Source organism: Chlorocebus sabaeus, unplaced genomic scaffold, assembly GCF_047675955.1.
Source record: "Chlorocebus sabaeus isolate Y175 unplaced genomic scaffold, mChlSab1.0.hap1 unalloc_scaffold_576, whole genome shotgun sequence".
Classification (NCBI taxonomy): Eukaryota; Metazoa; Chordata; class Mammalia; order Primates; family Cercopithecidae; genus Chlorocebus; species Chlorocebus sabaeus.
This window is the reverse complement of record NW_027327899.1, coordinates 51195-63281: the sequence shown is the minus strand read 5'-3', so window position 1 is coordinate 63281 and position 12087 is coordinate 51195. Positions and strand designations below refer to the sequence as shown.

Below are 12087 nucleotides of genomic sequence, written 5' to 3'. Positions count from 1 at the left end.
CTCGTGTCCCAGAGGGGACAGGTGCATCTCACTGTTACTTCACATACGTGTTTCAACCACAGGGTCATGTCTAACAGCCCAGAGATCACACCCTGACCTCTAGCTCCCACGAGCCACGCTGACTCTTACCAAGGCCTGCTTCTGCAGCGTGGATGCATTCAGGACCGCGTGAGGCTGATAATGCTGTGAGCAAAAGTGGCTCTACAGTGTAATGTGGCCAGGCCTGGGCCGTGGTCACGTCATCCTTCCACACGAATGAGCCCAGTCACTGCCGTGGGTTGGCCCCACTGGGCCTCAGGTCAGTAAAACTGAAATGACAGGATGCACTCTTCTCGCCCAGATGTCGGGAAGCGTGTTTCCAAGGCCAATATTTAGGGTGTCAGACGTGGAAATCGTATCACAGGCAAGGACAGAGGCGCCAGAAGCTGGTGCTCCTGCCTGTGCATGAGGGAACTCGGAAAACAGCAATGTCATCTGCGAGGCTGTGGACTGAGATTCTCACTGTTACATTCACAATACCTTTGTATGAAGGAGCGACAGGAGCATCTACGGTTGAGAAGACAAAGTTTGCCTTCGTCAATGTCTTGCTGCGTGAATTTTCCAGATTTTGCCCAGTAAACCTTCCCAAAAGATTGGAGTGTCTCTATTGTTTTTGGGTCCCTAGGAAACCCAGAGAAATAAATAGGCAAGCATTTTACCAAAGGACAAGTTTATGACAAACCTGTGACTTAACAGTTCAACATTTTCTATGGGTTAACAGCTCTATTTTACATCTGATCTAGTCCAAACAGCCCCCTGACAAATTGCTCAATTACTCTCAGTGGAAGTTTAAATCCGATCACATAAGACTTTCAACACGTTCTCCCTCTTAGACAGGGTCTGTCTGCATAAAGTCCTCCCCAGATGATTTAAATCCACCTCTCTGTGACATCAGGAGAGGAAAGATGTGGAGGGTGGGGGCAGGTCAAGATTACGAGGAAATTACAGAAGACTCACATGGAAAAATCAAGCAAACAAAGGTTTTCCTTTAATCTCCCTTAAGGACACACCCAGGGCAGTACAGGAATCAGTCTGAGGGGGCTGATCCAGACTTCCCTTTGTGTAAATGGAAAGAGCCCAGCCCTCCCTCCACCCTGACTCAGAGCTGCAGAGGGGTTGTGAGCTGCTTCCCCATCCTTGTCTAGAAGAGTGGCTTCCAGCACAGCAAATGGGAGAACTCAGCAGGGTGGCAACGGCTACCGACTTCTCTACCTACGTGCCTGCTTACCTACCTACCTACCTAATCTATCTCTGCATCCACGAGCCAGGCTCTCATTCGCCCAGGCTGGCGTGTGGTGGCACAATCTGCTGACTGCAGCTTCAACCTCCCTAGGCTCAAGGGATCCTCCCGCCTTAGCCTCCTGTAGCTAGGACCACAGGCACTTGCCACCATGCCTGGCCAACTCCTTCTTAAAAAGTGTCAGAATACAGGTTCTCTTGGGCAGCAAAGCCATACACAATCAAGAATTTATTATTTTAGAATAACGGTGTTATGTTTATGAAAGCTAACAGTTGCATCCACATCAGGCACCTCCAAATGAAATGAGCTAAGAATGTTCTCAGGCTATATCGCGCCCCTCACCTGGGGCCTGTGTCCCAGGTCCCCCAGAGCAGGGTTGCAACCTCAGACAGCCACTATGGATACTGTGTTTTTCTCCTATGCCTATGAAAAAGTCTATAGATTAGGTGCAGCAAGATATTAACAAAATACAACAATTATACTGTAATAAAAGTTATGCTAAGTAAAACAAGCGTTCTGTGAACAGAAGCTCTTGGACACCCACAGCGTATCTGATGACCTAGACGGCTACTGAGTGACCAACAGGCAGGTACCGTAGACAGTGTCAGCTTTCATCCCACTGCTTAGAAGAATGGTGTACAATTTAAAACTTTGGAAGTGTTTATATCTGGAATTCTCCATTTAATATTTTCAGACCAAGGGTGACTGGGTAATAAACCGTGGAAGGCAAAACCATGGATGGAGGCACTACCGTGTTTTGCCAAAATATGCTGGCTTAAGCCAGGGTTTACTAAAGACAGAATGCTTCCCGTTTACGCTGCTGGCCCCAATCCTTGCACCAGAAAGGACATTGCTGGGTGTGGCTAAGTGCTCGAGAAGTGAAAAGCAGCACATAGAACAACTTTTGTCTAAAGTTCACTGCAGTAGAAGAAAATGACACTGATAATCATGAGTAGGAGACTAAAACACAGTGTGTGTCCCAATGTGTGAACTAGAGCAAAGCTCACCTGTAAGAGTAAAGGGTGAAAACCCCACTGTGGCTGAGTTTTGCGCCTCCACTGTAAGCACCACCTTTTTCTCGAATTTCTGTATGTAGGAATTTAGCAGTCATCAAACATGCAAGGATTTTAAGACTGAAATTAATGATTAAAAAATGCAAGTTTAAAACACCATGGCTGATAAAAAAACATAGACAATGAAGTAATTATTGGATTCAGTGAAAATGAAAATAAAATCAAGTTGTACAATAATGCCACATAAATTATGGTCCCATTTTTTTGGTCTTGTTTTTTAAGAGACGGGATCTTGCTCTGTCGCCAGGCTGGAGTGCATAAGGGCAATCACAGCTCACTGCAGCCTTGAACTCCTGTGCTCAAGGGATCCTCCCACCAGTCTCCTGAGTAGCTGGGCCTACAGATGCGTGCCACCACGCCTATTTTTACAATTTCTGTAGAGGCAGGGTCTAGTTCCGTTGCCCAGGCTGGTCTTAAACACCTGGCTTCAAGTGATCCTCCTGCCTTCAAAGTGCTGGGCTTACAGGCATGAGATTTTCTTTTTAATTAACAAAAACTAAAAAGCACAAGGAAGCACAATTTTCAAGCAGTTGTCTTGGATTACATGGTTGAAAGCAGTGGTGGTGGGGAGGGAATCTAACACTTCCAGCACCACACTGCTTAACTTGTTCCAATGCATATGTGGCATTTTTTAAATCTGGTGAAGTAGAAAGATGTTATTTCTATTGTAAAGGCAAATGTGCAAATGAATATTTAAATGTCTCACATCAGGATACCAAAAAAAAAAAGGAAACTGAAGTCAAACTCTTTGAGTTTTATAGGAATCCCTTAAGTAAACACACACTCTCCGATACATCACATTTCCAGGAACGGGGCTGATTTCATCTGCCTTCCACTGCGAATGGTGACATCACATTCTAGATGATTCCAGAACACATCCTCCTCCGACAGAAGGCAGGGCAGACAATGATGGTAGCGTCTGCAGCAAAGACACAGGCTCCTTAAAGGCGCCCGTGGCGAGATCAGCCCCGGGTCACCACTTCCACAGATGGGCCATTTCCCAAAGCAGATGAAGGGAGTCAAATAGGCCAGGTGGGAAATCAAGGAAGGAGTGGGCATGTTCCCAGGGGCTGTGCTGGGAGAAGTCATGACCATCTCGTGTGGGCCCTCCAGGAGAAACCCAGTGCCACTCGGGTGGCTGGGGCGTCATCAGTTGGGACCAGCGAGGTTGGAGCCAGACCCTGGGGGATGGAGCCTCTACAAGCACCAGCAGGGATGGCCTTCAATCCATCCATGCATCCTCCTCCTTGAGAAATTTCTATTACTTGTATATTAAAAACACATGCTCACTGTTGAAAGATTATAAAATACAAAAAACAAGGAAAAAAAGATCTAGACTCCCCCTGGCCCAGGGGGAACCTCCACATTTTTAGCGTTTTCTGTCTGCATTTTCCTATTGGATGGTGGAAACAGACCACTCTTCTGCTGGCACAGCAGACAGATCTGTTTATCTCCTACAAATATGGAAATTAATGAACAAAACAGCTGACCACACACCTCTTTTCTACAGAAGAGCTCTTTCTGGGCCCCCACTGCAGCCCCACATTTCCTCCCACCTGGCTACACACCTCCCCATCTGTGGTCCTACTGTGACACACGTACACCCTGGAGGCCCGGCACCTTCTCCTATCAGGATAGACTGCCCAGGCCTAAGCCTGCCTTCCCCTCTCTACCACTCGGGTGGCTGAGGCACCATCAGTTGGGACCAGTGAGGTTGGAGCCAGACCCTGGGGGTCTCCTCCTTGGTTTAGTCCCTCATGGGGGTAGCTGCCTGGGACAAGGATACAGGAAGTGAATTTCCGGGATATAACATTTTTGCACAGATCTGTGTCATCCACACCCAACTGACAGGTCCCCAAAAGTGTATGTCTGTGAGTCTGTCCTCCTGGTCTGGCCAGTTTCCACAGATGGGATGAACACAGCCGAGGGGCAGCCACACTTTGGAAGAAAGGGCTGGAGGGCCAGTTCGTAGGCTGCAAACTCCCTCGCCCCACGCCACTTTGGGAACAGGCCTGACCCTCACTCTCGGCCGTGGCTTCGGCCGCTCAACCCCGGGCCTCCTTCCCTGAGCTTCTGACTTGGTGGGGAGACAGGGGAGGCAAACTCCTCAGAGGGACTGTGAGGCAGCCTCCAGCCCTGCCATCTGCAGGGCTCTGCAGGACCACCTGGTTTCTCCCCACTGCCCTGTCCCTCTGTGGCCCCGGGTCAGGCACCCCCCACCCACCCATCCACAGTCTGGCTCATGAGGTTCTCCTGCAGCCCCCATGGCTGCCTGGGTCACCTCCCACTCTCCCTTGTGGCTTTGTGTCTTGATCTACCTTTGCTGTCGTTCCATGCATCTGTCCTCACGAAGGATTAATCTACCATGTTTATCAGAGGTCTCAACCTAAATTCATTCAATTTCCACCTAGAGATGAGGGGAGTACATGGGGCATTTTGAAAGGAGTTTGTGGTTAGGGCCTTTGTTCATAAAGACTCTGCTGTTTAAAGAGGGCTGCTCGTAGACTCACAAAGCCCCAGGTCCAACACTCAGAGTCAGTGCAGACTCTTCCTGTGCTAAAACATGCCCTGTGAACTCGAACAGGCTTGACAAGCTGCTTCTGTAAGGCTCAGGCCTGAGAGATCCCAACCTCCACCCTCCTACCTGGCAAGATCTGGGTCCGTGTAGGGGACAGTTCGGATGCATTCGCCCACATAATTCACCGGGAAGTGCATCAGGAAGTGAGTCTTCATCTGCCAGGGCTTGAAGGTGGGTTCCTGAGGGATAAGGTGCGGTCAAAGGTGGCTGTCCTATTTTTATTTTGGCCTTTTCTTAGTGTGTGTTTTCTGTAACTACTGCTGTGTAGAACTTCTATATGAGTTTTAGGTTGTGAATCTTGCCCACCCAGAGTTCCCCCACCCCAGAGAGCCTCCACTTCGGCCCCCCTGGGCTGGTCCTGCCTGTGCTCCGCTTGGTGTGAATGTTGAGTGTGATCGGTCCACAGGGCTGCTTGACCCTGCGTCTCCTTCCTTCTTGGTGCTGAGGCCAGTTCTGTTCTCTCTTTCTCCACCTGAACTGCATTTGAAGCCAAGATGAAGGATGAGAAGTGGTTGCTAAGAAGGACCCTCCTGCAGCGAATTCGCTGTGAGGAGGCTGCACTGGCCCAGCCTGTCATTTCCTTCTCTAAGCTCCTTCCAGAGGTCGGCAAGGGGCAGCCTGTCCCTGCCTGCTCTCGTGGCCTGCGAATCAAGAATGGATTTTACATTTCCAAATGATTGAACAAATAAAAAACTAACACTTCTGTGGGGAAAAGAAAGAGAGATCAGCTTGTTACTGTGTCTATATAGAAAGAAGTAGACATAAGAGACTCCATTTTGTTCTGTATTTGAGATGCTGTTAATCTGTGACCCTACCCCCAACTTTGTCCGTGCAAGAGACACGTGCTGCGGCGACTCAAGGTTTAATGGATTTTGGGCTGTGCAGGATGTGTCTTTGTTAAATAAGTGCCTGAAGACAGCTTGCTGGTTAAAAGTCATCACTATTCTCTTAATTTCAACTGCCCAGGGACACGTACATGGCCAAAGTCGCAGAGACCTCTGCCTAGAAAAGCTAGGTATTGTCCAAGGTTTCTCCCCATGTGATAGGCTGAAACAATGCTGCTAAAAGGTTTATGGAGATGTTTGCATATGCATCTCAAGGCACAGCATTTTCCTTTAAACTTATTCATGTCACAGAGATTTTTGTTCATATGTCTTACTGCTGATTTCCTCCCTACAATGATCCTATTGTCCTGCCACTCCCTTATCTTTAAGATGGTAAAGATAATTATCAATAAATACTAAGGGAACTCAGAGACCGGTGCCAGTGTGGGTCCTCTCTAAGCTGAGCGCCAGTCCCCTGGGCCCACTTTTTCTTTCTCTATACTTTGTCTCTGTGTCTCATTTCTTTTCTCAAGTCTCTTGTTCCACCTAACGAGAAACACCCACAGGTGTGGAGGGGCAGGCCACCCCTTCATCTGGTGACCAACGTGGAAGCTTTTCTCTAAGGTGAAGGTACACCAGAGCGTGGTCATTGAGGACAAGTCGATGAGAGACTCCCGAGTACGTCTACAGTCAGCCTTGCGATAAGCTTGTGCACTCGGAAGAACCTAGGGTAACAATGGGGCAAACTGAAAGTAAATATGCCTCTTATCACAGCTTTATTAAAATTCTCTTAAAAAGAGGGGGAGTTAAAGTCTCTACCAAAAATCTAATTATGCTATTTCAAACAATAGAACAGTTTTGTCCATGGTTTCCAGAACAGGGAACTTTAGATCTAAAAGACTGGGAAAAAATTGGCAAAGAATTAAAACAAGCAAGTAGGGAAGGTAAAATCATCCTACTTACAGTATGGAATGATTGAGTCATTATTAAAGTAGCTTTAGAACCATTGCAAACAGAAGAAGATAGCGTTCCAATTTCTGATGTCCCTAAAAGCTGTGCAGTAGATTGTGAAAAAGAGGCAGGGATAGAATCCTGGAAAGGAAAGGAAAGTTCACACTGTAAATGTGTAGCAGAGCTGGTAATGGCTCGGTCAATGCAAAACGTTTATGATAATCAATTACAGGAGGTAGTATATCCTGAAACGTTAAAATTAGAAGAAAAGAGTCCAGAATTAGCAGAGCCATCAGAATCTAAACCACGATGGCCAACTCCTCTTACAGCACCTCAGATGCCTGTAACTTTACAACCTCAAATGCAGGTTAAACAAGTACAAACTCCAAAAGAAGATCAAATAGAAAAAGAGTCTCTGGCATGGCAATGCCAATCCAAATACAGTGTCCACAATATCAGCCAGTAGAAAATAAATCCCAGCCGCCAGTAGTCTATCAATACTGGTTGCCAGCCGAGCTGCAGTATCGGCAGCCCCCAGAAAATCCGTATGGACAACCAGGAACATTTCCACTGCCACAGGGCAGGGTGCCATATCCTCAGCCGCCCACCATGAGACTTAATCCTACAGCACCGCCTAGTACACAGGGTAGTGCAGTACATAAAATTATTGATGAGGCAAGAAAACAAGGAGATATTGAGGCATGGCAATTCCCAGTAATATTAGAAGCAAGACCACCTGGAGAAGGGGTCCAAGAGGGAGAGCCTCCCATAGCTGAAGCCAGATATCAGTCTTTTTCTATAAAAATGCTAAAAGAAATGAAAGAAGGAGTAAAACAGTATGGACCCAACTCTCCTTACATGAGAACATTATTTGATTCCATTGCTCATGGACATAGACTCATTCCTTATGATTGGGAGATTCTGGCAAAATCATCACTCTCACCCTTTCAGTTTTTACAATTTAAGACTTGGTGGATTGATGAGGCACAAGTACAGGTCCAAAGAAATAGGACTGCCAATCCTCCAATTAACATAGACGCAGATCAACTATTAGGAATAGGTCAAAATTGGAGCACTGTTGACCAACAAGTAATAATGCCAAATGAGGCCATTGAGCAAATCAGGGCTATCTGCCTTAGGGCCTGGGAGAAAATCCAAGACACAGGAACCACCTGCCCCTCCTTTAATACAATAAGACAAGGCTCTAAAGAGCCCTACCCTGATTTTGTAGCAAGACTTCAAGATGCTACTCAAAAGTCAATTACCAATGAAAATGTCCGTAAGGTCATAGTGGAGTTGATGGCATATGAAAACACCAATCTTGATTGTCAATCAGCCATTAAGCCATTAAAAGGAAGGGTTCCCGCAGGATCAGATGTAATCTCAGAGTACGTTAAAGCCTGCAATGGAATTGGAGGAGCTATGCATAAAGCTATGCTTATGGCTCAAGCAATCACAGGAGTTGCTTTAGGAGGACAAGTTAGAACATTTGGGGAAAAATGTTATAATTGTGGTCAAATTGGTCATCTAAAAAAGAATTGCCTAGTCTCAAGTAAGCAAAATGTAACTACTGAAGCTACTACAACAACAGATAAAGAGCCACCTGGCCTATGTCCAAGATGTAAAAAGGGAAAACATTGGGGTAATCAATGTCGTTCTAAATTTGATAAAAATGGGCAACCAGTGTCAGGAAATGAGAGGAGGGGCCAGCCTCAGGCCCCGCAACAAACTGGGGCATTCCAAATTCAGCCCTTTGTTCCTCAGGGTTTTCAGGAACAACAACCCCCACTGTCACAAGTGTCTCAGGGAATAAGCCAGTTATCACAATACAGCAATTATCCCCCGCCACAAGAGGCAGTGCAGCAGTAGATGTATGCACCATACAAGCAGTCTTTGCTTCCAGGGGAGCCTCCACAAAAAATCCCCACAGGGGTATATGGCCCATTGCCTGAGGGGGCTGTAGGACTAATCTTAGGAAGATCAAGTTTAAATCTAAAGGGAGTTCAAATTCATACTGGTGTGGTTGATTCAGACTATAAAGGCAAAATTCAATTGGTTATTTGTTCCTCAATTCCTTGGAGTGCCAGGCCAGGAGACAAGATTGCTCAATTATTACTCCTACCTTATATTAAAGTTGGAAAGAGTGAGATAAAAAGAACAGGAGGGTTCGGAAGCACTGATCCGGCAGGAAAGGCTGCATATTGGGTAAGTCTGGTCTCTGAGAGCATACCCGTGTGTAAGGCCATTATTCAAGGAAAACAGTTTGAAGGGTTGGTAGACACTGGAGCAGATATCTCTGGCATTGCTTTAAATTAGTGGCCAAAAATTGGCCTAAACAAAAGGCTGTTAGAAGACTTGTCGGCGTAGGCACAGCTTCAGAAGTGTATGAAAGTACATGATTTTACATTGTTTAGGACCAGATAATCAAGAAAGTACTGTTCAGCCAATGATTACTTCAATTCCTATTCATCTATGGGGTCGAGATTTATTACAACAATGGGATGCAGAAATCATTATGCCCGCTCCATTATACAGCTCCACGAGTCAAAAACTCATGATTAAGATGGGATATATACCAGGAAAGGGATTAGGAAAAAATGAAAATGGCATTAAAGTCCCAATTGAGACTGAGAAAAATTAAGAAAGAAAAGGAATAGCGTATCATTTTTAAGGGCGGCCACTGTAGAGCCTCCTGAACCCATTCCATTAACTTGGAAAACAGAAAAACCGGTATGAGTAAATCAGTGGCCGCCAGCTAAGCAAAAACTGGAGGCTTTACATTTATTAGCAAAGGAACAATTAGAAAAGGGACACATTGAGCCTTCATTCTCACCCTGGAATTCTCCTGTATTTGTAATTCAGAAAAAATCAGGCAAATGGCATATGTTAATGGACTTAAGAGCAGTAAATGCTGTAATTAAACCCATGGAGCCTCTTCAACCCGGATTGCCCTCTCCAGCCATGATCCCGAAAGACTGGCCTTTAATTATAATTGATCTTAAGGATTGTTTTTTTACCATTCCTCTGGCAGAGCAAGATTGTGAAAAATTTGCCTTTACTATACCAGCCATAAATAATAAAGGATCAGCCACCAGGTTTCAGTGGAAAGTATTACCTCAGGGATTGCTTAATATTCCAACTATTTGTCAAACTTTTGTAGGTCAAGTCCTTCAACCAGTTAGAGGTAAATTTTCAGATTGTTATATTATTCACTATATTGATGATATTTTATGTGCTGCAGAAACAAGAGACAAATTAATTGACTGTTACACATTTCTGCAAGCAGAGGTTTCCAGTGAAGGACTAACAATAGCTTCTGATAAGATCCAAACCTCTACTCCTTTTCATTATTTAGGGATGCAGAGAGAAAATAGAAAAATGAAGCCACAAAAAATAGAAATAAGAAAAGATACACTAAAAACATTAAATGACTTTCAAAAATTGTTAGGTGATATTAATTGGATTCGGCCAAGCCTAGGCATTCCTACTTATGCCATGTCAAATTTGTTCTCTATCCTAAGAGGAGAGCCAGACTTAAATAGTAAAAGAATATTAACCCCAGAGGCAACAAAAGAAATTAAATTAGTGGAAGAAAAAATTCAGTCAGCGCAAATAAGTAGAATAGATCCCTTAGCCCCACTCAACTTTTAATTTTTGCTAGTACACATTCTCCAACAGGCATCATCATTCAAAATACTGAGTAGAGTGGTCATTCCTTCCTCACAGTACAATTGAGACTTTTACATTGTACTTGGATCAAATAGCTACATTAATTGGTCAGGCAAGATTACAAATAATAAAATTGTGTGGTAATGACCCAGACAAAATAGTTGTTCCTTTAACCAAGGAACAAGTTAGACAAGCCTTTATCAATTCTGGTGCATGGCAGATTGGCCTTGCCAATTTTGTGGGAATCATTGATAATCATTACCCAAAAACAAAAATATTCCAGTTTTTAAAATTGACTACTTGGATTTTACCTAAAATTACCAGACATGAACCTTTAGAAAATGCTCTGACAGTATTTACTGATGGTTCCAGCAATGGAAAAGCAGCTTACACAGGGTCAAAAGAGCGAGTAATCAAAACTCAATATCAATCAGCTCAAAGGGCAGAGTCGGTTGCAGTCATTACAGTGTTACAAGATTTTAATCAACCTGTTAATATTATATCAGATTCTGCATATGTAGTACAGGCTACAAGGGATATTGAGACAGCTCTAATTAAATATAGCATGGATGATCAGTTAAACCAGTTGTTCAATTTGTTATAACAAACTAAGAAAAAGGAATTTCCCATTTTATATTATTCATATTCGAGCACACACTAATTTACCAGGACCTTTAACTAAAGCAAATGAACAAGCTGACTTACTGGTATCCTCTGCATTCATAAAAGCACAAGAACTTCATGTTTTGACTCATGTAATTTCAGCAGGATTAAAAAACAAATTTGATGTCACATGGAAACAGGCAAAAGATATTGTACAACATTCCACCCAGTGTCAAGTACTACACCTGCCCACTCAAGAGGCAGGAGTTAATCCCAGAGGTCTGTGTCCTAATGCATTATGGCAAATGGATGTTACACATATACCTTCATTTGGAAAATTATCATATGTTCATGTAACAGTTGATACTTATTCACATTTCATATGGGCAACCTGCCAGACAGGAGAAAGTACTTCCCATGTTAAAAAATATTTATTATCTTGTTTTGCTGTAATGGGAGTTCCAAAAATAATTAAAACTGACAATGGACCAGGTTATTATATTAAAGCTTTCCAAAAATTCTTAAATCAGTGGAATATTACACATACAACAGGAATTCCTTGTAATTCCCAAGGACAGGCCATAGTTGAAAGACCTAATAGAACACTCAAAACTCAGTTAAACAAAAAGAAGGGGGAGACAGTAAGGAGTGTACCACTCCTCAGATGCAGCTTAATCTAGCACTCTATATTTTAAGTTTTTTAAACATTTGTAGAAATCAGACTACTACTTCCGCAGAACAACATCTTACTGGTAAAAAGAACAATCCACATGAAGGAAAACTGATTTGGTGGAAAGACAACAAAAATAAGACATGGGAAATAGGGAAGGTGATAACTGGGGAAGAGGTTTTGCTTGTGTTTCACCAGGAGAAAATCAGTTTCCTGTTTGGATACCCACTAGACATTTAAAGTTCTACAATGAACCCATCGGAGATGCAGAGAAAAGCACCTCCACGGAGACGGAAACACCCAATCGAGCGCCATTGACTCGCATGATGAACCAAGTGGTGATATCAGAAGAACAGATGAAGTCACCACGCACCAAGAAGGCGGAGCTGCCGACCTGGGCACAGTTAAAGAAGCTGACACCGTTAGCTGGAAAAAGCCTA

At 44.1% G+C, this 12087-nt stretch overlaps 1 protein-coding gene across 18 annotated transcripts in view; it reads right to left on the bottom strand.

Moving 5' to 3' along the window:
- Nucleotides 1-12087, bottom strand: part of LOC119621356 (presequence protease, mitochondrial-like) — a 55355-nt gene that overhangs the window by 13304 nt on the left and 29964 nt on the right. For 11 of the 18 annotated variants that reach the window (XR_012092473.1, XM_073014271.1, XM_073014272.1 and 8 more), the window contains exon 2: nucleotides 4997-5109. The exons of 1 other annotated variant lie outside the window; for it this stretch is intronic. Coding sequence is in view for 10 of the 17 variants with exons in the window: in XM_073014271.1 (XP_072870372.1) it covers nucleotides 4997-5048 (52 nt within the window). In the remaining 7 variants the exon portion in view is untranslated. Of the gene's footprint in view, nucleotides 1-129; nucleotides 309-519; nucleotides 4563-4996; nucleotides 5110-12087 lie in introns of those variants that run through there. 6 more of the 18 variants (XR_012092475.1, XR_012092474.1, XM_073014275.1 and 3 more) reach the window with 4 other exon arrangements.